This window comes from Ambystoma mexicanum, chromosome 6p (assembly GCF_040938575.1).
Source record: "Ambystoma mexicanum isolate Mex_15411 chromosome 6p, UKY_AmexF1_1, whole genome shotgun sequence".
In the NCBI taxonomy this organism is placed as follows: Eukaryota; Metazoa; Chordata; class Amphibia; order Caudata; family Ambystomatidae; genus Ambystoma; species Ambystoma mexicanum.
In genome coordinates this window covers 741,297,597-741,325,283 of record NC_090935.1, presented here as the reverse complement: position 1 = coordinate 741,325,283, position 27,687 = coordinate 741,297,597, and the positions used below count along the sequence as shown (strand labels likewise).

The 27,687-nt window shown below is 44.6% G+C and overlaps 1 protein-coding gene across 2 annotated transcripts in view; it reads right to left on the bottom strand.

Annotated features, from left to right (window-relative positions):
- The window catches only part of ADGRV1 (adhesion G protein-coupled receptor V1), a 2,479,945-nt gene that overhangs the window by 2,218,123 nt on the left and 234,135 nt on the right, over positions 1-27,687 (bottom strand). For both annotated transcript variants that reach the window (XM_069627623.1, XM_069627624.1), the window contains exons 6-7: positions 21,797-21,910; positions 4,548-5,113 (exon numbers count right to left, since the gene is read on the bottom strand). In XM_069627623.1, the coding sequence (XP_069483724.1) occupies positions 4,548-5,113; positions 21,797-21,910 (680 nt within the window). The remainder of the gene's footprint in view (positions 1-4,547; positions 5,114-21,796; positions 21,911-27,687) is intronic.

Here is a 27,687-nt window from a genome sequence, read left to right as displayed (position 1 = left end):
GTTGGATTCCCCCCGAGTTCAGGTAGTGGTGTTTGCCCAGCTTGGTTTTGCAGCACTTGTCTAGCCAAATCATCAGTGCGCTCGTTTGAGACTATCAGTTCTCTCCTGAGGGCATTAGTTTCTTGGCACGCGGAATGCACTTCTGCCCTAAATTCCCCTAGCAATAGGGCTAGTTGGTCGGTTTCTGAGGTTTCCATTACGCCCGGGTGGGGATTTGTAGATGGCTTCACGTTCTGTTACGCTCACCTGGTTCCCACAGGGGAGTCGGTCGGACCCGGACAGCTGCGATCTCCATCAACGTGATGCGTAGTGCAGAGATGACTGTTTGGACTGGGCCGCTTAGTTTCGTCTGCTTGACCCAAAGAAGTATTCGCCTGCAAGTGGAGAAAGGGATTTAGCCACCCATGGATTTTAGCAAGGACCCCCCGCTGCTCTCAATCTCCCCACTAGTCACCTCTGATATTCCCTTTTAGTAAGCTCACCTTATTTATTTAAATGATGAGCTCTCCATCCTGCGTGGCATGCAGGGGCTCGTAGATACCAGTTACTTCACTGGCTTGAAGGTACTGGAGGAGTTCCACTATTGACTCCTGGGCTTATAAAGTTCAATGTGTCCGATGTTCACTCTTGCTCCATTCCTTTTTTTGAATTGCAGCTGGGTCCAAAGAATATTGCCTGGAGGTAGCGGATGGCGTTTAGGTAAGAGTCTGTATATCCCAACACTGTCCGTTAAAAGTTGCATGAGTTTTACTTGTTGTTTTCTCTCCCTTTCTAGGTACAGCATATGAAGATGTGGCATGTTAAAGGGTAATACCTCCGGTGGTAAATCAGGTAAGTCTATGGTAAAGAGATGATATTTGTCGGCTTCCCGGCTCACCTTGTTGTTTCTTTGGTTTTTCCCCAGATGCTGGAATTCGACGATGAAAAAGATGGAGGCAGCGCCGAGTCGAAAGATGCTGTGGACTGGTGAGTATAACACGGCGCTGGAGCTGGCGATGCGACGCGTGTTGGAATAATGTTCTTTTCATGCTCGGAGACGTGCTCGGACCGGAATCAGGTAAGGAATAGAAATGATGTTCGTGATCTAACCTTTCCTCCTTCTTTTCCCCTTTTCCTAGGAGCTCCGGATTCGAGGTGGGCGTGGCAGAAGACTGGATGCAGGCTTGCAGGCACGGTGAGCGTTACGCTGCAGAATGCAGAATAACGCGAAGCGTGTGCTGCTGATAGGGCGTGGTTTAAATAGCCTCCAAAGTAGTTCCAGGTAAGAAGTTCCCCAAACCACACCCGAGTAAAAAATAGTCCCTGTAATAAAATAGTCCCATCCAGGCCTCACGCTGGCTTGGATTCAGTTGCAGCATGGTCTGCATGAGGTAAGTAATGTTTATGGCGCCAGGACTGATTCCTATTATGAGCCTGGTGCCTAAGGCGCCTAAGGCGCCAAGACTGAACCCAAACAGCACCCAGCCGGGGCTGTTGGGGTTTTGATAAATATCTGGATGCCTGCTCCCGGGGGCTGATGGACTCGATCCGGATGCCCGGGGGTAGGCATCATGACAGTAGCAACCTTACCCTTGTCACAGTTTTTACTGTCTACCAGTTTCAGTTGCATTAATAATTGGACACATTTTCTTCACGACAGACTGAAGAAAGTGGGTCCAATTATTAATAGCATTAATCAACATGGGTCTACACTAGAGATCAGATGTGGTGTGGTCTTCACAAACATACAACATGGTTGTTTTAGTAAATACTTTATGTTTTTAGATTTTCCTTAAGAGTAATGGGAGTTATTCATATTGTCCATAAGTTATTAAAATTGTACTATCTCACAAATAGACAATTGGATTATGTCACAATTGCCTTCTCTCCCATATTTTAAACATGTATGATTGACATTTTTTGATGAGAAGAAGAGGTCTAGATCAATTGCCTTGAACAGTCTAGGAAAGAATAGATAATTTCTTTTTCCTTTCCTTATTCTGTCCACTGTTAGATAAGCGGCACACCAGCGAAACCAAGTATTAGTACACCTGAAGGCAGTTTTAGATAGACAATCATGCTAGCCTTGTGTCTCCTTCTATTTTTTAGAAATTGAGGGTAACCACTTCTTCTACATCTTGATGAGTGTGAAATTTGTTGCAAGATAGAGTTGTACAGCTGTGTTAGTCCTCTTTTGTGTGAACAATAATACCCAACATTCAGATGTTTCCTGTGGTCTGAAATCTTTGACTTAGGCTCAGCAGAATGTCATTCTGCTTCTTTTAATGCAGCAACCACATTGTTCTGAATTATATGAGGCATAAGAAGAAGAATTTTACAAACTGTTTTACCATTATATAAAACCCAATTCAGCTGCTTTTTTGCACAGTGTGTTCAAAAGTGGGCACCATTTATGGAATCAGATGCATGTTCCCATATGATTGACTAAATTAATTAAAGACAAGCACACCTTAATTTGGGAAAAGTAGTTCAAGACAATTGAGTTATTTTGCTTGAGGGTGAGTGAATGTTGTTTTATTCTGTATGCAAATAGGTAAAATATAGGATTGTTGTAAATATGGGATTTGTCTAAATACGTAACATATGGGCTTGTTGGGCGTACCTTAATTCCAAATACAGAGAAAATATGTGGCCATCATCTATGGTTGGTATTGACATTTTTCTATTATCATTATTGTTAATTTTGTTATGTAGTCTGCAGTGTTATTTGTGGCATATATGTTGTTAAAGGGGCAGTTAAGAAGTCGTTAGAGAGATTGTAAAGACTGGTTGCTGTTATTAATAGGTACTAAATCATCAGTGGGCAAATAAAACAGGCTGATAATGGCTCTGAGTATGAGCAAAATAATTAAACATTGGGTTTTCCTTTCTGGGAACGTAATTGCAAAAGCTTGCACATGAGATGTCACCTTACTGTGGAACACCATAAAGCAGATTATGTGTGTGAACCGGGAAACGTTCAACTTGATGAATAAGCTCTCTGTGTCCAGTGATACAAACTATGTAGCTATCTAAGCTAAAAGGTGCAGGACAACACAAGTCATCTCACTTTCCCATCACAATATATGTGTTGCTTGTGCGGCCTAACTATATGCATCAGTGCATAGATTGTGTTGACTAAATGTAGTCTTCTCATTCAGCCTAAGTGATTTGTGCGGTTACACCGCTCTATCTGAACAAGCGTGGCACAACCTATATGTTATATCTTTTCAATCCAAAATAATGCAGATAACTGCAAAATCTCCTCCCAGATCCCCGGGGGCATAGATGCATTTAGCTCGGGAGGATAACTCGGGGGCAACGTGTGCGTTTCGGAAGCAAGATGCCGTGAAGCAACACAGGTTCGATCAGTGTGTCTGTGCTCAGAAACCTCTGGGTATTAAGCGTGTTATAAATAACCAATTACAATTCCCAACTTTATCTAATTGTATCTTTCCTTATTCATTGTGACTGCACCAAGATGTGGCAAACAAGGTTTAAGTAAATGAGCTCTCTGGGCCCAATTCTGAGGTCCAGGTAAAATTTGAAAAGTGTTTTTCTGTTGAGGAACAGCACTTTCCCTGAGAGAACTATGTATTTTTAAAGAATGTGGCATACTCCAAAGCCCAGACTCTTGCATGGGATTGTTTTCCAGTCTGACAGCTGCCCTAACACCATCCGTAGTGCAGGGCAAACACGGAAAGGACATTGCCGAACCCTACTTTTCCATGTTAAAATATGGCATCGCTGGGCTGTCGTAAATATTTCTGCACAAGTTTCTCCTTTGTAAGCTCGACTTTTCCACGTATGGCAAATCCACTTTTCTGATTTACTGAAGTTTAAATGACCTTTTCCTAAATCAGAAAATTGGCAAACCTTATGGAATCCTCACAGTGACGTGCACACACTGTTGCCACAGAGATAGATTTTCTCATCTTTTGCCGCAGGAAAGCATGCCAGCTTCGCTCCAATCCTTCCACCCACCTCAGAATGGTGGTGCGGGAAACTGGAGGGTAAAATGTCAAATGTCTTCACTGTCTTTCCCCGGAGCTCAGAATCGGGCCCTCTATCTGGTTAGGTGGGAACTCTGGTGCCAGAGTTGATAAGCACTTCTGAGACAGAAATGGGCATACACGTTTTTTTTACATCTCCCATTTCTGTGCACATAATGTCAAAGTGATACACATAAAAACTTGAATAAAAATGAGTTTGTTGTTCACATCACAAATGTACACATTAATAGTACTGCAAACCTGCTTATGATATCTGAAAACCGCTCTGTAATAAATCGAGATTTGATGTATGCGTGTCTTGAATCATATCATGCATCCTGCATAAATATTGAATATGTCATATCTTCCAAATGCTGCCAAATCTCATCAGATCTGTGTTCTAATCTTTTCAATTGTTCATGCATTTTGGAGAGTACTCCTGGACTTTCTGAAAACAATGAACATTTTCCCCATCCCCTTGTCATTATCCTTTCCTCTAATACTGGATATGTATACATCCTCCATACTTAATTACTTAGTTGTCCCGCATATTAATACTGAGAATGGAAAGCGTACCTTGAGGTGAGGTCTTCATTAATGATGACTGCGTGAGCAAAGAGCGCACTACTGATGGACAGAACTCCATAGGGTTTGTCGTTTGGTTCGATAGTGACTTGGACAGCAGATGGACTTTGTAGAACTGCATCCCCCAGCAGAGAATCTTCAAGCAGCGTTATCTGAAAGGACTCTGCAATTTCTGGCACGTCATCGTCGAGGATTCGAAATCGAATCGAAGCTTCATAGACTTTGGATGGAAAAACGATGGTCCTATTTGGCTGAAGATCCTCAAAGTCAGAGTCGAGCTGTGCATGGGCTGTGGAATTGCCCGTTAATATGTTGTATCGGACGGAGACTTCAGTGTCATCGGAGCCTATGATGGCATCACCGTCGCCCCTCCCACGAAGCACTTGGATAGTAAGTATGCTGCCAGTTTCAGGCACCATGTAAGACGCTTGTGTGAATCGCACTGGGCTGTCATTTTTCGTTATGTTAATTTGAAGAGTACTTCTTGAAGCATTCACCTCTGCACCTCCTAACACATTCCTTAAGACCAGGGTATATATTTCATCATTTTCAGGTATCTGTCATAAAAATGTAAATGTCAATGAAAAGTACTAATAACTCAAATAGACATAAACTGCAAGCAACACTTCCTGGCCAACGAGACTATCAAGCGCTTCAATTTTACAACATTCTGATTGAAGTTAGGATCAGATGCAGCACAGGAAACACAAAAGGAAAAAACAACTTCAAACGCCTTGTAATTTACATTTCCTGGGTGGCCACCCTATTTACTGAAATGTCACGAATCATGCGCTATAAATTGGCATTTTTCAAAACACATCTGATATTTAAGGGTATTTAATTAATAACGTAATAACTGCATCATTATGCTTTAGGGCCTTGCTTGTGCATTTATTCCATATATTATGATATTTAAGACTCATCTCAAACATCAGCCTGTGTGATTCAAACTGTGTGACCGCTGGGGCTATTGTGTCCCTTATTGAGGTATGTGATAGTTAATGGTACTCTGTTGCCCTGGAGTATAGTGTGCACTTTTGGGTGCTGAGGATATTTATTTTTTTATTATAAATGGAGCCATGAGAGGAGGGAAGCAGTAGCCACTGACTCTCACCAAGATGCATGATCACACAGGTCTGACCTTGGAGCACTGATAATGCCTGGGCTGGTGAGAATAACAAAGAAAAGGAAAGGGCGTGAGCCTGGGAAGGATGTCAAACCTTCATCGAGGTGACTGGATGTGTGTGTGTGTGTGTGTTCTGCCTCTTGAAAAATCAGGCTCCTGGGCACTGAGCTAGGTGCTTTACTGCCCACACAGGCAGCAACAGCAACTGGCAACTGGTGGGAGTGCCGTAGCCCACAATCAAGAGGACTTTCACATGGAAAGCCCTTTGGATGATAGCAGCTCTGCCAAGGCTGCAGCGTCCTACCTCTGTCTCCTAGGTTTTACTGTCGCAGCACGATTTAACTACGCCCTCGATGCATACTGGTGGAGACAAGATGTTGTGGCTGAATAATTATTTTATCTGTAATCAAGGGAATCGCTTCCTGGTCTTGGACCAGGAAAAGGATGACCAGCACAAGTGATTCCTGATTTGATGGGACATAGGTGCAGGGGGGATTGTGATGAAGCTCTCAATGTCCACCTCACCCCAAAAGCGAATACAGACAATGAGAGCTTTCTTGTGGTAGGCCAAGCAAGCTCAGGCAGAATCCTTGATGCCTTTAATTAGGGGCTGAAGGAAATGGTCAGCTATGCACCATGCCCAACACAAAGGAGCAAGAGGAAGAAGAAATGATCCAAGGCGGCAGTAGCTGATGCTGAGGGAACTGTACATGTCTTTGATTACAAACTCATCTTCTACAAGGGCTGCTCGCATCCAAGCCATGCATGTCAGGGAGCCCATAAAACAGGATCCAGTGGGCATGGTGCACCAGAGAAGGACACGTGACTTGCCCAAAAAGGCCAGCGAAGGCGAATCAGTAAAAAGAGAAGGCCTTATGTAGTTACTGCTGTTTTGCCCTGCCTGCCGCACAATGGAAAATAACTGGGGAAAGGGCACAAGTGCTCTGCGTGCGGCTCACTCACTCAACCACAATGTCAAAGTATGCAGAACAACAATCATCTCTACGGCCAGTCCTAATCCCTAACAAGGTCCACATCATGTCCATAAGGTTTTCAAGGATGAAGCAGAGGCCTCACCCTCTGACACCAAAGTTAGAAAGGAGTAAGTAATTTACACAAAGTCGATGGTGGAAAGGGTTCAGCGACAACGCAGGACACACCACAAATGCAAGGTTACAATCCAAGGTGAACGTCATGCCAACAGATCAATTCACCAGACTCAGGCTTAACCCACAGATGACCTGCATATCAACAACAAACATTGGAAAAGAAAGCCAACAATGTGGTCTTTTGTGTTTATGTATGAGATAAATATTTGCTAGGCAGTGATATAAAGGTGCTACCTGGCAATAAGAATACAATAGCTGGAAAATTGAGTGATTACCCGGGCATATGATTTCAGTACCTGGCAAATGTCTCCCTAATAACTCAAGACAAAACAGCTGGCTTTGGCACTGCTTGATTTTTACAGGACATCGGTGCAAGGGAAATATATGCTGATAAGTCAAAAAACATTTAATAGTCATTGGTTGGCACTGTTCAATATACAAATGGATACCCTGCTGTGTACTGATTGGACATGGCGTCTTGAGATAGCATGGGGCGAGACCTTCTCACTGAGTCTGACCAATGGTGTGCCCCATGGACATCAGCAAGGAGACCTTACAATATTGCACCCTACAAACACCAAAACCGCTCTCCTCTGATTGGCTCCCTGTTGCGCATCCCTCATCCTCTGCCCCATCGTTATAGCCCCAAGCTCTCTCCTCACGGCCAGGCATACTTCTAAAAACCCTACCCAATACCGTGAATATATTTTAAAGAACTATATTTGATTCCATTTTCCCCACCAATTCACTTTGGACACCTTTGGACAACCAGGTGCCTAGCTCAGTGGCTTCAAAGTATCTCATGGAGGGACTTCAATGGGACCTTGTTCTCCTGGGAAACTCCAGTCTTGCAACATTATTGTGTACTCGTTCTACTGAATAATCAGCCCTTAATTATATGCTGTCTACAAAAATTCTTTCCTAACATGGGTCTACAAAACATGGCTTTTCTAATGTTCACCTATTGCTCAAAAGCCTCTACTCCAAAATCCCACAAACCACCCTACACCCCTATGCCAGCCTTCAGACTAGAATGGCAAAGTACATGGAAGAGTCGACGAGAAACCCAAAGGCCAGTCAGGAGCTGATGAAGCACTGGCATGACCAGAAGGCTACAGTGACAGTCTATTCTCCAGGCCTGTGGGTGTGGATTATGGAGCCTGTCAAACCCAGTGCCCTTGGGGACAATTGGACTGGGCCTTAATGTGTACTGGAAAAATCAGTAAGGTGAATTATCTCATTGACGTGAAAGGACCTAAACAGATGTGCAAGGACTTTAATTTATATATTTCATTGTTTCTTTATAACACGCCTAATACCGTACCTGAGTTCGGTTTGTAAGTATAGATCTGGAATTCAAACCTCTGTTGCTCTGCATGGTCTTTCTTTCAAGACCAGCACGTTGCCCCTGTGCTATCCTTCCGTTCACAACCATTCATATCAACTGACTAAAACTCCATTACAGCCGGGATAACATGGTCATGGCATTAGTGACTGATGGAGAGACCGAGGAGGAGACCGAACCCCTCCCGGACCTCCTGCACACTGAAGCCACAGATGGGTCAGTTGAAGGTGTCAACCTTGCAACGGATCTGTTAGAACAGCAACTGACAGAATGTCACAGTTTACTGGGACAGTTTGTCTGTCTGTTTTTGCTGACTCACGCAGATTGGTGCACCCATGATGTGGACACTGGAGACAGTAAGCCGCAGAAGAGTAGAATCCCCTAGATAGCCGATAAGGTGAGGGACACCATCAAGGAGGATGTTTGCAAGATATTGTCCCTAGGAGTCATAGAGCCATCCCACAGCCCCTGGGCTAGCCCAGTCGTACTAGTCTCTAAATAGACCAGTGGTGGGAAGACTGAATCTCGCTTTTGTGTGGTCTACAAGCTGCTCCATTCTGTCATGAAGAAAGATGCTCACCCCATTCCTCCGGCCAATGAGCTCATTGACAAGCTCGATGCTGCCAAGCACATGAATACCTTTGACCTGACGGGAGGATACTGGCAGGTCAGCTTGACAGATGGAGAGAGAGGTCAGCATTCTCAACCCCAAAAGGACATAATCAGTTCACTGTGATGCCCATCAGATTGAAGAATGGCCCTGCCACTTTTCAACTGATAGTGAACCAGGTTTCGTCTGATCTGGAAAACTTCCATGTTGCCTATTTGGACGTCATCCCTGTATTCAGCCACACCTGGGAGGATCACTTATCCCACCTGAAACAGGTTCTTCAGGCTCTTCAGAAGGCAGGTCTGATTATCAAGGCCATGAAATGTTAGATAGCACAGGCACAGTGACTTACCTAGGCCACCTGGTCGGTGGAGATAAGAATCAACCTGTGGAAGCTAAAGTACAGGGTGTGAAGGATTGGGACATCTCCACCACACAGACACAGGTGAGAGCCTTTCCAGGTCTCATCAAGGGGTATAGGACAATTGCCAGGCCCCTGAATGATGTAAGTTCCAAGAAAATGTTGCAGAAGGAAACCTGGACCCCTGCCTGTCAAAACCTCTTTCAGGATTTAAAGGATGGATCGTGCAGGGCCCCAGTTTGAAAAGTATCGATTGACAGTGAAATGTCATGTCTGGGACTGTGTGTTTACAGAAGTCATCCCTGCAGGGTGGGCCCATTCAGAAGGTATGAGTATGTGGTTTGACAGAGCCAGAAAGTCTGGTCTCGCACCATCTTCAAGGGAGACCTGCCGCTTTAATCAGGAACCACAGAGAGCTCCAATAATCAGAGGTACCCTTTGATGCACAATAGACAGGAAGATGGGTGGGACTTAGTATTAGATGTTTTGAACCCTTTACCTTTTCTGTTGCAAAGCACTCTGATTATGACCTGATGCATTCAGGAGATTGTTGCTGGGGAACCAGGATTGGTTCAGTAAGGTAGGCTTAGCCTACATCAATCCCTGTTGTTCATTTGGCTTTATAAGAGGACCAAAGCCCTGTTTCGGCAGATCATCTGAATACTTCACAACGAGTAACATGAAGAACTAAGCATTGGACCCTGGCTAAAGGTACAGTCTGCCTTACATCGTCCGCCAGCAAAGGAAGGCCAGGACCTCCAAGAGGCAAGCAAGATTCCTCCCCTAAACCTCTCCCAGGGAACAGAGGGAAATACTGAATCCAGAGGACCCTCCAGCAGCTCCAGAACCAGTACCCAGCCAGCACTCAGCGTGCCCTGCTAGGCTCTGCAACAAGCTTCTTAGGTGGGTAGTGCCAGAGAGTTTCCAAACCCAAATCCAAGGGCAAGGTAGCTGCCTGAAACACTCTCCTCAGCTTTGGTCCATCCACCTTAAGGGACGACATGAGCCCAGTGGAGAAGCTAGAAGTGCATCGACAAGCATCTACCGACGTCCACCTTAATGGACATTTTTAAGCCAGTCGAGCCTCTCTTGCTGCAACCGACTGCGCAACAGCTCGACCAGTGCTTCAGAACCACTGACCAGCACTGAGACTACCATTCCTGACCCCGAGCCGCCATGTATGTCAGCCTGCAGCCATCCACTCAGCTTCACTCGCCGAACTGCCGGCAACCTGATACCTACAGCTGTCTCTCATCTTGAACTCTGTCGCAGAAGCTGCAAAGTGCCCTGAAACGGAATTGACCCTATGAAGCACCAAGAACTCCTACAAGCTCAAGGTACATTGTGGTTCTGTCCCCCTGGTCCTTCTCCAAAGGTCTCTAGAGACATTTTATGACCCATTGCTCCCTTTATGCTGAAAGCAATTATTCCTGAATTGTTGCAATTATTTACTATTCCGTCTACCCTCCTGTCAGTATTCAGAGTACATCCCTTTTCCTTCTTTGAAACTGTCTGTCCTCTTCATTCCTTTACAGGATGGGTTGTTGTTCGCAGTGTGCTAGAACTGTCTGTTGTGATAATAATAAAGTAGACATGTGTATACAGCCTTAACTGGATAGTCCCTTTTATCATTGGGTAATAATTTAGCTCTGCTGAAAATAACCAACGATCCACGACCTTTCAGAGATAAGCCTGGCTGTCGGTCTGTGTTACAAAATTGGACCAGGAGGTTTATAATTTGCTTGTGTTTCCAATCTGTTTGGATCCCTTCTGGAGGTGTAGTGCTGATTGATGGTTTAGAAACCAATATTCATCCCCGGACCACTGGTGCCCCGGAAGTTGATTTGTGACAGTGAACAAGCAGGTGGTGTTCAGTTTTCTTCTCAACTGCATATCCTCTGGCATTTCTTATACCCCGGAGGCTGGTGTTATGTAGTCATGGGATGATTAATGTGAAACTCCGGTCATGCCTTTTCATTTTGTGTTGTAGCTATGTTGGCAGTATTGCTATAATTTCTTTTACTGGATGCTAGCACAACTTCCTGAGACACTATCCTGGCCTAAATACTTAAAAGCATAGTCAGTTAATTTCCTTTGCAATGTTTTCATTTATTTATTTATCTGTACATTTATAAAGAAGGTTTTGAAAGAGGGTTCATCCCGCAGGTGAGGTCAGAGTTCATTCCAGAGGGCGGGTGCACAGGCTGGGAAACTTGACCCGTCAATCTTTTCCGATTGAACCTGGGTGTGATGAGGTGACGTTTGTAGGTTGATCTTAGGCCTTCTCGAGCAGTGTTGGAAAGGCATCGGTGGGTGATGGAAAGGATCTTGAACTTGATTCGGTCCTTGACCGGAAGGGCCTAGTATACCAGGATTTCTCTTTTTGAGCGATTTAATTTGAGGCTATTTTGGGCCATCCATGCGCATCCACTGTCGGAAGACATTTTGACACAGTGGTCATCCTCTCCTGTCACATGCAGGTCTATCTGATGGTTTTCTGCCTATAAGGAGAGAGGACGTGCTGTTGATGCTAATAGAGGTGACCACTGAAGGTCACCACAGCTGATGTGTTTTTCTGCATCATGAATTTCCCCACTGTCGCAATGAGTTTACTTTTACCTAGACAGCAGACTCCAGGTGATGAATCAGGATGAGATGGGCCATAGTGCCAAATGCCACTGGTTTGCCGAGGATTGCTAGAATGATAGCCAGGTCCTTCATCTGGCGTGGAAAGCAGGACATGGCTCACTAAGGTCAATGACTCTGAATCCTGACTGAAATTCGTAAAAGGGTTTTTTGTTCTTTTTTTCAGGCTCTGATGCCAATCCTTTTCAGCAATATTTACGGACAGCGTAGGCCAATTTGAACCTTTCAGGTGCTCTGTTCCTTTCTGTTTCCCTGAGTGATCAGGGAATACTTTAGTTCATTTGACTTTTAACAGCTTTCAACGAAAGCCGTTGCCGGTTACATGTGTTATCAGGATGCCTGCACGTGCTACCTCAGTTATAACTGTCAATCAGTTGCCTGGTTCATTTATTTTCGGTGTGGGGGCTTTTTCAACGTTGTGAATTGTCGATTGCTGAACCCGTGCGAATGAGAACTGCCCTGAGGTCTTTGAAGAGTAGGTGTTGGTGTACCATGGTCTACTGTCATTGTATTCATTTGTTTCTTCGTTGTGCTGCAATCTATTGTGTATCATTTGGGTCTATGAAGAAGGTGGATTCTCTGATGCAGAGGCTATGGTGCAGTGAAATCAATCTCTCTACCACTTTCAATAGTCCACTGAGACACTTTATCGCCTTAGCGATTTTGTTTGAGTAGACATTTGATTTGGCTGTGAAGGTGGCCTTGTGGTTATTCATGTGCATGCTTGTTTGAGGATGGGCATTTTTGTGAGGATAGTCACTGTGTATTTCCTTAGTGGAGGTCCTAGAGGTGTTTTCTTTATCAGAAGGTACTATTTTATGGTTCTTTTCAAGGTTGGGGTTTTATGGGTAGGGTGACTGTGCAACGGATCACGTGCTCGTCTGGCCCGGGCACCCTGTGGGTAGATAGGTTCAGGCTCCTGGTTCCACCATGTAGTATGGTATCCAATCAGTGGCCTTTTATGTGAAATGCTTCTTTGTACAGGTTCACTACGTTCAGGTCTTAGCAAATGTCTGAGGATTCATTTGTCATTGTTACAGATGGGGCTTCCAGCCATAAGTTCAAATCTCCTGGAAGTGCTCGGATGTGTGCAATAGTTGGGGCAGCAGGTGGGAGAGGTTTTCAGTTTGGCTTTCTGACCGGCAGTATTTAATAATATAATCATCAGATCCTTGCAGCCCCTAGAAGAAGTGTGGGATAGTTTGGGGGGTTGCCGTTTTTCATACAGTATTGCAACCTGTGCACCTCACCAGATGATCTGCTATTGCCAATGATGGTGTAGTCTGCAAGAACTAAGTGTTTCTAAACAGTAATAAGGACGGCAATACCAAGAGTGGCTGACTTTTCATAACCTAAAATACTGAAATAAAACAAATTAATTAGTCCAGTTTATTCTCATTCTGGCAAGGGGAGACACAAGACAGAGGCTATTGAAAAGGGAAATATGCACAAGATCACACAGGGAGTTGTTTCCCATTTTTGTCTTGCTATTTGTCATTGGTGTTGTCATCTCCTGACTTAGATGTGTACGTTTCCAGTGTCGCGCAGCTGTGTGACTGGCACCAACGGAGCGTAATAAATAATAAAACAAAAGCAGTTTTCACAGCCACATCGGTTCAATACAGGTGATTCTTCGGGCAAATCTTAGCAAACAGTATCATGAAAATTCGAATTCCTAAATCAGTCAATTAAAATATGGCTTAATGAATGTAAAGGCTGAATTTGTGTTATTGGGGATTTTTGGTTCATTCAGTATTAAAGGTGGTATATAACAGCAGATGTTTCAAATGTGCTTTGGTTAATTCTACTAAGGTGGTGTCGGTTTTACAGACTTCTATCATTTGTCTCGTGACCCTGTGATAGCAGCTTGTTTGTCTCTCCCCCCTCCTCATTTCTCTTCCCTTTCCCACTCCACCATTACTCCGAATCTTTGTCAGACCTAGTATGTTTAGTTACTTGTGTTGTTCCTCTCATTCTCCCTCCCTCCATTCCCCTCTCCTCTTGTTAATGTTCCAGCACTACATCAATTGTCATCAGGCATAGTAATGTAACTGCTTGTTTTGTCTCTTCCCCCCCCCCCGCACCTCCTTTATTTGTTCCTTGCACTATCTGAAATGTTGCCAGGCTGGTTAAGATAGTTATTTTTCTCATTCTGAATTGTTTCAAGGATTTTTAAGAAAGTAACTGTATTTCTCCCATGTTCCCTCCCTCCTTGAAGCGTTTTGAAGCACATTGTGTATAGGCGCTATTCAAATAAACAATCAATTCAATTGAATTCCCTAATCCAACACACATATATTATGTTATGATTGGCTAAAGGATTTTTATACTGCACACTATCACCACCTGCATGGTCCCTTGGCGCTCTGGTGCATCTGTAAAGCAAGAGGGCAGGATGTGAGGGCTAACTAAGAAGGATTGAGTGGAGAAAAAGAGCAAGAGAGCTGTGATGTGCTTTTGGCAGCTTCAGTTCGGCTTACACCGTTCAATGAGTGTACTGTGAATTTCATTCGGTAGCCATCATGTGCTGTTGTGCGAGGCTATTTGTGGTGTTACAGTGTAGTGAAGTGTGTGTGGTTTGTTGTGTTGTAGAGGCATGGTTGTGTTTAGTCTAGAGTTTGAGAGGTGTATGCAGAAGGATGAGCTTTTTAGTGGAGTTGGCTAGTGGTGATACTTTATTGCACCCCCTCAGTTTTGGCCACCTGCGGTAAATATCACTGCCAATGTCATACATTGTGGTGTGCTACAATTCCCACTCCGGTTTTCTGTGCAGAGGTGTGGATCGTTAACAGGGCTTTTTACTGGTGATACCTTCTCCACCCCTGTGTTCAGCTTAATGGATGTCTACATCACTTTACCCCCTAGCACATCCCGGTGTGCAGCACCCATCGCCTCCACGGGCCCCTTAAGGGCGGGGCACCTCTTCCCTGTGCCCTTGAGCTCCTGGGCCCCATGGGCTATCTTTTTGGTCACCACTATTTCCCCTTTAATTCTAATGATCTCTGTCTGTGGTTCAATTAGGTTGGTCCCATCTCTCTCCTTTGTTTCCTTTAGGGCCCTCTATAGGAATGGGTGCACCTGGATCTCCCTCCTTTTCGGAGGTCTTTCTACTTAACTCCACTTCACTGTGGTCTGGCCTAGTCCCTGTCTTTCCATTTGTGTGTTCATTCCATTGGGCATGGGTGTTGCTCATTCATTTTTCTCCAGTTCTGAGTTGAAGAGACAGGTTTTTAGAGGTTTTCTGAATTTTGGATGGTCCTTCATGGTTTGTATTTCTCTGGGGCGGGAGTTCCAAATTTAAACGGTTATGCAAGAGCAGGCTGATCCACCTCGTTTTTTCCTCATATATGGTTTAGGTACCAGGCGGATGTCGTCGCTGAATCTGAGTGTTCTGGTAGGCTCGCAAATGGTGATTTTCTTTTATATGAATTCTGTTCCCTAGCCGTGGATTGCTCTGTGTGTTATGCACATTCTTTTGATTGTAATTCGTTTATTGATTGGTAGACAATATAGCCTCTTTAGCACTGGAGTGGCGTGGTCTCTTTTTGAGAATTTAAGACGTCTGGAATTTGTGGAGGATAAATGTCTTCCAAAGGCAATACAGAAGGGTACATAGACCGTTCCGATAGCACAGCGAGTAGAGAGCTCGCTTTGATATCTGTGCAGAGCCTGCTGACGTAGGTACAAATCCCGGCAGGGTCAAACTAAGCCTTTTATCCTTTCGATGTCGATGAATGAGCACCGCGCACCGTGGGTAAACGCAGCACTCAGATACCTGAGGGTTCGTAACACTATATAAATACGAAATTATTATTATTATTATAGTAATATGACCTGTGTGGGAATGTCAATTTGTCAATTTTAAATGTAACGTCTGACTGCAATACATTTTGAATGAAAAACCTGTGGCCCTGGGAATGCGTGGCACAAGAGAGCACCCTCTTCATGCAGAGCACTGGCACAACCTGCCCTGCATTACGAGAAAAGCATCTCCAATTCAATATATTTTGCATGAAACATCACTAGGTAATAGTCTGGCGCACAGAATAGAAGAGCAATGTATTCTTCACTGAGGGCTTCCGGCCTTCCAGTTTCCACAGAGAAGACGGCAACAAATGAAGAAAGATGGCGTTTGGTGCTTCTAAAATCTATAGGCAACCTGCAGGTGCATACCCCGCCGCGCTGATTCCCCCTGTATCATTCTGAGCATGGTAAATGAAGTACCTCTAAAATTAGCGAACAATAAAACCGGTTATGAAAGCGCTTTTATTTTTATTTTGATCATAGATGTACTTAGGTAAGTGTACAATCAAGCCAGTCAAAAAGAAAATGGGACTTAAAGACAAGCACCGGTAATATATTGGTTTCACAGAATGAAAACAGAATTGAAAACACTTCATCGCTTGGACACATTGTCTCATTTTTTAGGGGCCCCTTCCCGCCACCCGCTTTCAAATTTAAAGAAATAAAAATAATTACACATATTCAACATATGACCTTCTTTCATTGCATGGTTTGTGATTTCATATTAACTGTCTGAGGTAAATATTTCTCATTCGGGGTGTGATAGCTCTCTGTCTTTACAAATCATTGCAGACTGCTACTCATATACCAACCGATATTTATTGATCTTACATCAGAAAGTGCAAACAACAATTGCGCCTGTCTTCCAGAACCTTCCAGCTCATTCCCCATTGAAACATAAATCTCACACACATGGCTCCAAAAAAGAAACCTTCCAATGAAATGCTAACGTAGACCACATCCAAGCACACCCCTCATGTTCATCAACCTCCTTTCTATCCTGCCATACCAATACCCCCCCTCCTCCCACAGGCGTGTGTGCAGAGGAAGGTTGCAAGAACCAATCCCAGGGCGGGCCCCAGTGCCTCACAGAGAAACCCCCAAACGACAGAAGCCATTCTGCCACAAATAGGGTGTGTGCAAAGATTGCAGGTCGAACCCCTCCATGTGACGCTCCCTCATGACATCACACAACTGGCAGGAACCATTACCAACGCCCCAGACATTTAGGGGAAAATGCTGTGAGACAGTTGTTTGTGAATATCAGATCATAAGTTATAATCCTCCATCCACAAATAGCCCAATTAATGTGTATCCTCAGTATTGGTGACTCATATCACGCATGTACCCACTATTACAGTGCAGCTGTAAGACAATCTGCGTATTATCTAGCAAGAGAGATGGAAAAGTATGAGGATTCTGATAGAGAAACCTGGCATCAATATGAACATTAGGTGGCTTGTCATTAACCAGAGTAAGGTGCTTACAAAAATTGTTAGTCTCACATATGTCTGAGGTAAACACCTAGATAGAATTCTGAACATTGGCCTGCGCTGCATCTAGATAGGATTGTGAAGGCCATCAAGTGCCACACTTAGACAAAACTGTGAATGCTAGCAGGCGAAAGGTCAGGTAACCCACTAACCAATATAAGCTCAAACTCTGCATAACTATCTCACTCAAAAACTCACACAACCATCTCTCGCACTACAAGCCGCACGCACTTCACAACACTGCAACAACACATAAGAAGTCTCTAAGAAGTCTCACTACCAGCTCCACCTCCTCCGAGGTATCCTTCCTTTCCTCTCCTTCCCCCAGAAGCTCACTGTCTCTAGAGCCCTGGTTCTCTCGAAGCTGGACTACTGTAACAGCCTTTATCTAAATCTGCCTGCCTCTACACTCCGCCCTCTGCAACTTATCCAGAACAGGACTGCGAGACTTGTCCTTGGCCTCAAGCCCAGGGACCGTATCTCTCCAGGACTGAAATATGTACACTGGCTCCCAGTGGCTGAGAGGATTAAGTTCAAAACCCTCTGCATTGTCCACAAGGCCTTCTGGGGCCTGGGGCCTAAATACCTTCAACTCTCTCTTCCTAAATATCTTCCTTCTCGAGCTCTTCGCTCATCCGCCTCTAACTCCCTCAGGGCCTGCCGCTTCTCTAAACAACGAGTTGGGGGCAGATCTCTCCCCGCTGCAGGGGCCTCCCTCTGGAACAGCCTTCCTGCCTCTCTGAAACTTGAGAACCATCTCCGGTTCTGGAAGCACCTGAAAACCTTCCTCTTTGCCTCCGCTTTCTCACCCCTTCTCCCCTGCTAAACTTGTGAAACTGCACTGAATCTGACACTGGGCCACTCACCGTTCTCGGTCCTTGGCCCAGCCACTCTCCCCTGCACTGCCTCCCTGGCTACCCCCTGCACTGCGGGACTGTGTCTGTATCCCTACAGCCCCCCTCCCAGCACTTGTCTGCACTTATCTTGCACTTGCCACTAGCTGGCCCTTGTTATTGATCCTGTATGCTATTAACCATGTACTGCACTCTCCCCTCTCCACTTCCCCCTTGCACTTTCCTTCCCCTCTACCCTTGCACTTGCGTGATCTGAGTGACACCTGGCCTAGTAGGATCGTTGTCTGTCTCCCCTTGTCCCCCCCCGCCTTGTCGTGCCTTGAAACACTTGTGTATAGGCGCGTTACAAATGCCATATCATATCATATCATATCATATCATAAGCCGGAGCAACAGCACACGCGGACTGACACCGATCCAATACCCACACCAAAGCTCAGCATCCGGTGTATACCGAGTTGAAGCTGCCAACAGAACACCACTCCTCTCACTATCCTACTCCCTCTTCACCTTACTAACCCATTCCACCTTATCGTTTACAGATCCGCCAGAGCGCCTGGGGACCGTTGGGGACGGTGTGCGGTACAAATACCTTTAACATTTAACATTTACCATTTAACATATGCCACACTATTCGGTTTCCTTGCATTGACACATACATTTCTGGTTATGTTTGCAGTAATTCGCCGTAATTCTCTGGCCATGTAGGATGTGTTTTCAAATGAAGCAAGTTCAGTGACATCACTTGTTCAATCGGCAACGTTTGCCTGTATTTAAAGTTCCAGAGACCAAAGGATGCCATCCATTGACCATTTAACTTTCGCATTTTACGTTTCCTCTTCTAACAGCTTGTTCAACATTAAAGACTTTGACTGACTGTGTAAACTAATGTTGTTTCCTCTCAATGTTTTGGACATTTGTTGAGTCATTGTAATACAATTCAAATCTATTTATCCTTTTTAAAATATATGATTGCGTACAGCCATTTAAATAGGACAATCCCCATACCTTACCTAGCTTGATGTGGAGTTTCACTATTTTTTGGGGATCAGTATATGACATTCCAGCTATCTCCCTTAATACAGGAATTCAAACAATGCTTTACTGACATAAGGTTTTCGTTTTTATTAAGAGCATGGTAAATTTCTATGGCCAAAAACGTGTCCGGAAACCATAATTCAAGAATTGCCTTGAAATGTCTATTTATTTACTTATGATCAGACTTAGGGCCTGATTTACAAAAGCCGTTTACAATGGCACCATTCCATTGGAAAACGCTTTGTAAATTAGGCCCCTGGTATTAGTTTTGCTATTTCGTATAATGGGGTCAGAGTGAAGATGCCCAAATACAAATACTTTCTTTGGTCTCTCTGACATACATTGTTCCAGGTTGCACACCGATCTGAATAGCGCATTCCGATGTCTAGGCTTTGACGTTGATTTGGTTACAGCCAGATTTGGGTCTAACCGTTACATTTCAGGAAGTGAACCAGTTGGATATTTTATGCAGAGTAGCCTGGCACTCCATTTGTATTTCTTTTTATTTGTGATCCCATATTTCAGATCTTAGTTGTAGAACTTAGTAGTAGTACAGTCGGTGGCTTGAGTGCAAGGGGAGAATTGGTATAATGGATTTTCACCAACACATCATTCCCATTTCCGTTTATTAAAACCCTAATGAGCAACGCTCCAAGCCACACATTAAATGATGAAAGCTCATACCTCCTTTTGAAATGCCAAGACTACAAATGCAAACATATCGAGCCTAATTACAAAGATATATGTTCAAAAAAGCAGGGGCGATAGGAGTGCGGAAAAAAGTGGAGGTAACAAAATTCCTGCCACTTTTACCACAGCACCGTATTAAGAGTTTTGAGGGCAAGCGAGGAAATACCTCCTGCAGGTAGCAGGAGGTATTTCTTCTGCTTTCCCTTAAAAACTTAGAGGACTTGCTCCAGGCGGGATCTCACTCCGCCAGACCACTACTCGTAATCTACTTGGTCCGGCACCAGACCGAGTGCTGGAAACAGTTAACAAGGTTGTGAGTATTTCTGCAGGCATTACTGCCAAAATCGAAATGAGGTCTATTTTAAGGTATTAATCCAGGGCTCAGGTCGAGGGTACACGCGGGTGGAAGGAGTCCCCTCACTTTTTTCAGAGGGCATCTTGATATGCTAATTTCAGGTGACGCCACATTCAATTGGTATGTTAAAGAGCCCCCCCACTTTTCTTTTTTATGATTGCCCCCTGTGTTAATCATAGCATTATACCGCTTGAGGCCTGTTGGTCGAGCTCACTTCCTCTCCAATGCCCAATTCAGATCATGAAAACGCTAAAGAGAGGGGAAGGCAATCAAATCATTTGAGACCTGGACTCCCTAGGTACATGTCCCTACAAAGGCTCTAACATTCCCTGGAGGTCACCCTAGTGAGCGTTGAGGGGCCGGCTATCTAGGTGAAAGATAGAGAAGAAGACTTACCCTTTCTAGACTGCTGCATCAAGTCTTTTAAAGACCATAAAAACAGTGCTTACCGGACCGGTACTCAAAACAATTTGTATTTCTGACTGCCCGCACACCCTGCTAAAAAATGCTAAATGGACGATATAATTATATAGCCTCCTCGTGCTCGGGGCAGACTGCTTTTTGCCCCTCGTCAATAGCATCTAATAATTCTGCGCCCCACGTATTTGCATATTTATTATCAGATTTACAATCTGGGAAAAATAATAAGTGAGGTAATAACCTTCACTTTCAGTGATGGTATATGCACATTCTCCTTTGCGGTGTACAGCCTCACTCAGTACATCCGTATATGGCAGAGGCGTTGCTAGGGGGTGGGGGGCTAAGGGGGCTATAGCCCCTGGTCTTTTGGTTGTAGCCCCGGATAGAATTTCAGGAGCTACAACCAAAAGGCTAGCTAGCCCCAGTCCCGAGAGTTCTGACATTAGCGTAGCCCCGGGTCTTTTCCAGACTTAGCAACACCCCTGGGCAACCGGTTTCAGTGGGAAATGAAAATGTTTGCCCTCATCATCAGGACCGTCAGTTCAGTATGAGTTCAGAACCACCTTGTTACTCATTCTGTTGCCGAAACGATGTGATGTACAGCTCTTGTAGCTTCATGCTGTCTACAGCACTCAATCAAAGGGAGACTCCTCTGTAGTGCATGTCGTTGCTCTCCATCATTCAACAGGAAATCTCATGATGAATGGAGTTTTTATCCTCTAGTATTCCTGTCTTTGTTTGGGTTTTACCGTACGTCCTGCTCCTGCAGCTTATCCTCGCTCACGTGTGTCGGTATGATCGCTCAGTCGCTCAGTCGCAACGTGCTGCCTTGGAAACAAGAGGACACGAAGCAACACAGGTTCGATCCCCGGGTCCGTGTTTAGACACCTCTAGGTATTAAGCGCGTTATAAATAGGCAACTAAGGGACATATTCCTGTAATGGAGCTTCGATGACCCTGGGCTGTCTGAGTGCTTTAAAAATGCAAATAAATAAATTACCGTATGATTACGTCTTGCACCTCCAGCTTATCCTCACTTGGGTGTGTCAGTATGATTGAGTATAATTAAGCCGTGCTCCTGCAGCTTATCCTTGCACGTGTGTGTCATGTATGATTAATGTGTTTTCATTAGTCATAGCATTATATTACATTTGTCCATAGTGTGTTATTGCTTTTATGGATATATTTAATCCGAATGAAGTACTTTCTGATTCAGTTGTTAATCATAGCAGTATTTAACCCAGCGGAACCGTGCTTGGCCCATCATACACATTTGTATTTAGCTACAAAACGTCCAGTGAGCACAAGAGAAAATGTAACTACTACCCCATTCAAGGAAAGAAACGGTGAACATCATAAATGTAGTATATGTTGCAAAATAGGTCTTACCTGGTCATCAAGAATAGTCAAATTATAAATAAGAAGCCCTCTGCCTGGAGGGAAGGTGATGTTATCTTTCACTGGTCTGATGTCTTCCTCTGGGGGGTTTGGTCCACCGACTATCTGTAGATAAATGGTGAAATGGTCACTTACACAGGGAAGATCACAATTACCTTTTTTAGGGGATTACCATATGTGACTGTCCACATCAATCAAACATTGATAGAGGCCGGCAATATTAGGGCACCACTGAATGGAAGAGATGTGATGCTCCTGCATGATATCTCTAGCACCTTACATAAACCACACAGGCCACGTGACAGGAAGAGGGGTTGCACAGCATTCCGGCCATGATTCAACAGGACAGTGCTGACAAATACACCACATCGTGGAATAGAGCCCAATGCTAAAGTTGGCAGATATTTCTAAAACATAAATGTAATGTACTTTGTCTAATTCCTCAACCATAACTCCGCCGTCTGGCAGGCCTGGGCCTCATGCGATGACAAAAACCCATGTACATCTACAGACAAACATACAATGCCAAAACGTACTTCTAACATGCTAGCCTGGGTGGCATGAGAGCACCCCCTTTCCTGACAAACAAGCATGACAAAAATACACAGGTCAAAATGTAATTTTATATTTTTCCTCCTTGCATAATGGACCATTTGCCACCTGTCAACAAATCCTTAAATAGCAATCACACAGTGATTCCACAATCCAAATCTCCACAAAGATTCTTTTAATAGAAACGTCCCGTGCGACGGAAACAGAGAAAATTTGAACTAGTGACTGACATCTATCTTTCATGGTACAGACATAGATAAAAGAGCCATTCAGTCCTGCACCAGTGAGCACCTCTGAAAAACTCATACTCCCCAAGAAGTTTGGGCAAACTTTTCGAAAACTGATCTGTGGTCTTCTTCAAATCTCCTTGTGAGTTACAAGTAGATGTGTGGGTTGACGTGGATTTTTCTTGCAGCCCAAATGTGCCGAATCTCCTTTAAGAGCCATTCCTCTTCAGTGAAGTTCAGGAGATGTTCGGGCAGGTTGAGGCTGATTCGAGCGAAAAACATACATGAAATAACGTAAAAGACTTTGGTGAGGTAGAGAAAGGTTACGGGGAGAGGAGGGGTTGGGTGAGGCTGGGTGGTTCATTAGCAAGAGGAAACGCAGTCCTGCCCATCTGTGAATCTTATCCAAGTAGGACAGCACATTAAACTATGCAGGAATTCATCTCAGTAGGTTAATGCACCTATTACATAGATCTATATGTAATCCCAGACGTGATTCTAGACATCCTTCTGAAGATAGTTAAATTAGTACAGTTGAATGAGGAATTGTAAAATTGTATGTCAAGCCATCGGAAGCAGTCAAGAGACAGGCATTCCTGGCTCCTCTTTCTATCATTCAGAGGTCAACACATTGTGCATTATTGAGTTTTTTAAATATTACACTATAGGGAATTCATAATAGACATGGACTTTCTGAAAGCTTATGGGACTGGTGAAGAATCATTCATGCATTAGTGGATGCATGATGTTTTATTTGGCTAAGTTTGCTTCCATGAGAACTATTCTTATTATGTATTTACTAATATGGTGAGTCTATGGAGGCAGCCTTCTGGAAATGCAGAGGCCACCTTTGTGAATAAGGTGACCTTTGAATTCTTAAAGTAATATGAATAAAAAATGCACCATCTGCAAATGTTTTCTCTGATTTTGTCAGCCTCACACAAAGTTCATATTGGTTTCTATATTAAAGAAAAGATGCAAGCCAATAGCAATTACAACCATTTTGCTTTCTTTGAGCATCTCTGGGTGGAAAGCGTCCGAACTTCAGTCCTATTCCATTAACTTATACTGTGCCCGCTTTGAACTTGTGCTGCAAGGAAAAAGTCTGACCTCTTCAACCCAATGTTTACAGCAACATATCATCAGCATGAATTGTCATAAGCTTAACCAAAATCTGTCACCTGAATCACTGATGTACAGTGTACATTCGGGTGATTTGCTGTTCGGCCGAATATATTTGTGCAGGCTTACTCACCATCAGTTTCAACATATAGAGGAATTAATGTGATTAGAACATGCTTATATAATGCAATGTTTTAAAATCACTACATTTACCACCAATGAATAACATGAAAATATAATGCAGATAACAAACAGAATTACACATATATATCTTCAATCGCAATTCAGGAGAAGACAGAAGACTCAACCCGCAAGAGATGGCAACCTGCTTTGAACAGATTCCGAAAAAGCTAGAAGGAGGAATCGCATCCAAATGTTCAACTCTTCATGTCACTGATAAAAATACTAACCAATAAAAAAGTAGCACACATTACAAAACGGAAAACATGTTAAATGAATAAAAGAAACAAAGGTTAAAACGAAACCTTGCAAACTAAACTAAAAAAATGATGAGTCTTGCTTCTTTGGGATCTGTTGTCATAGAATAGCACTGTAAAATTCAGGGCGACATTTAGCCTGATAATAAAAACGCATACTCATATTGTCTGGTATGGCATTGGGTCCTCACTCAGCTAAAGGCAATATTTTCCAGAAATTAACAAATGAGTTCACCAATGTTCAGATAAGAACAAGTAAATTGCAATTCATGTCTCCATCATGAAAGTTTGCAGCAATCATCTGTATTTCAGTAAACACTATTATGGGTGCGAATTCCTGATGAAATGTGTTTGTATTTATATCTGTATTGGATTTTATATAGTGCAAACCTGGCTGGGACGCAACAGGGCCAGGGGCGACTTGTTCATTATGGGTTAGGGGATGTCGATCCACCCATTTTGGACGCGTTGTCAAGCCTGAACAGTGAAAACATTAAGCGCTCCCTCAGCTGCAAAACACTGAGGGAGCACTCCTTGGGTGGCTTTACCTGTCAAAGTAAAACGTGTTTTCCCTTTGACAGTTCTTACCCCTACATGCATGTCCAATCTGCAATGGAAGACACATTGTGGATGCAGGTATTGTAGATCTGAATGTGTAAGGGGGCACTGATGTGCCTCCCCGCACATTCATAGCTGCTGGGGAGTGCTTCAGAGGGAGCCCTGGCTCCTCAAGCATGTGTTGGAACCAGGATGCTCGCCTTGCTTCCTGGTTCCTCTTCATGTTGCGTGGGAGCCGGAGAGCCATTGTGGGTTCCTGGTGGAGCAGATTATGGATCGGGGCTGCAGTTAAGAACAAAAATGTGTACGTGAACGTGTGCATGGCTGCATGTGAAGGAATGAGTGGATGTTAATGGGTTTGGGTATCAATGAGAGAGTGTACGTTATGGGTCCATGCACGAAAGTGTATGGGTGCGTGAGTGAATATGTATGAATGCGGAATGAATATGTGAAAATGCTCCTGAGCTCATTTGGAGATGCTGGGGAGGGGCTACATTTTGAATGGGGGGCATCGATGTTAAAGCCAACATAATATCATGTTTGCTTTAATCGTGATGTCCATAAAAAAATGCTATGCCACGGGCATAGAGCATAATCACACTGGCTGCAACAGTGCAGGGCAGTCTAGCTATGTAACAACACTTACCATGTTATTTGGCTGCCCCTGGTAAGCCATTATTTTCTGGGCACCATGGTTAAGCAAACATGTTAATAGTTGCTATATGGCTACACTGGCCTACATTGCTGCAGCCAGTTTAGTTACATTTTCTTTATTTGGCATGGCATTTTTTTTACTCTGCATCAAATTTAAAGTCAACAATGTTTGCTTATCATGTTTGCTTTAACCTTGATGCCCAGTATAAAATGAAAGGCCAGGGTCAAAAACATAACTGAATTGGCTGCAGCAATGTGAGCCAGTCTAGCCACATAATAACACTTATGTTTGCTTTAACCATGATGCCCAGTAAAATATGCCATGCCAGAGGTGGAGTGTTGGAGCAGCCCTGATTGTGATGGGGTGGAATTACAGCACGATAGGGGCTAGCAAGAGAAGGCCTGTTTCATGGTTTTCTCACACTGCCTTTGGGCGATGTGCGGCCCGGGATTTTGGGAATGGGTCCCCCCAGAAGAAATTGTTAATAGTTAATGCTTTTGGAATTAGGTACGATCCTAATTTGTTCTCTATGTATATTTAACCGTCATACACATTTTGTTATACCTGGGCCCTTGCGTCCCCCTTGAACTGGCAGGCGTCTTTTCATTTCCCAACGTCTGGCTGCTCCTGTTTTACAATGTGGAGGTTGTCTTGGAGACGCATGCAAGCTCCAAGCTCTACAAGACAGACACGTGCTTAGCATCATGTGATCGATCATCTGACCTCTCCCGCTACGCGGGCCCATAGACTCTGCCCATCATCACAAACATAAAAGAATGGTTCACCTCTATGGCGCTGCTTCTAATTGTAGCATTACTCTGAACTGCAGTGTTTTGTACTTTGAATCTACTTTCTCTTGGCCTCGGATTTGTATTTACCGACCTCCTATTTGCCTGCTCTCTTGGCTTGAATCAGACCACATGTTGAGAAACTTGAACCTCCTCCACGGACTGCCTTGCCTAACGTTTTTGTGTCTCTATCCACCTGCTGATACCAGATCGCTATCGGCTTCCTGATGTCCATCTATATCAACGCGGTCCGCTTGTAACCTGTTACGCTCTATGCGGACTACCCTGCCTGCTGGACTTCACACTACACACTACGGTTTGTCTGTATTCCGCTACAAGTAAACATCACTTCTGGTAAGCTTACACAGTATCTTTTAATTGAATGTGTGTTGCGCTCTCGAACAGTCACAGTCAAATGACATGGTGGAGCCAGTCTGCAGCAGTCGTGCATTCTGACCACATCGTTGTGCAAGGAAGTCCTTATTACAGCCAGTACACCGCGGTGCGGTAAGCGGAGTTGCGAGCCGAGGTGGAGCCAGTCTGCAGCAGTCGTGCATTCTGACCACATCGTTGTGCAAGGAAGTCCTTATTACAGCCAGTACACCGCGGAGCGGTGAGCGGAGTTGCGAGCCGAGGTGGAGCCAGTCTGCAGCAGTCGTGCATTCTGACCACATCGTTGTGCAAGGAAGTCCTTATTACAGCCAGTACACCGCAGAGCGGTGAGCGGAGTTGCGAGCCGAGGTGGAGCCAGTCTGCAGCAGTCAGCTGCAGACGCGTAGCAAGCGTGCAATGGAGACAGAAGTGCGGCCGCTCTTAGTGATTACAGAAATTTCCGGAACAGCCCCGGTATCAGGGGGCCAACCGGAACCGTCAGAGGTGGAAGAACTGTTGCCGTTAATTCGGACCACCAAAGAAAAGGCATTGACGTCTGTTGACAGTAAGACATCAGAGGATTTACGACCAGCAAAGCCAAGAAACCCCAGAGGTAAGCCTCTACCAAAAATACAGCAGAAACTTTTACAAGCAGGCTTGCCTACTACGTGGGTGACAAAGTCATCTCTCCCAGTCTCAAACCAGAAGTCCTCTGGTCCACCGGGCGCCACGCCCCCTTCTGGGGGGGGCAGGAGGGAGGCCCGAGAGGTCCGGCCAGCGATGGAGGAGGAGACGAGGTCCAGCGAATCTGAGATGACAGACACACACAGTGCAAAAGAACAGACGCGCCCGCCCCGCCCGACTGCGCCGCAGCAAAGGGCACACGTACCGTCTTGGTGACGAGTGGGGAAGACGCTGAAGCTGTCGGAGGACGGCCAGCGGCGGATCCTTCACAGGGCCCAGACTGCGAGGCGGGAGGGGGGGGTCGGTGGGTGGGGGAGGATGGAGGCTGTGTAATCTCGTGCGGGAAAGTCCCGCGGGAAACTGACGCAAAACAATCAGAGTCCGGATTCGAGGAACTGGAGGATTTGAAGAGACCAGTGGAACACAGGGTCCCGATACAAAAGAGAGCCGGAACAAGTTTCAGCACCCAAGACGAGAGCGGCCCAAC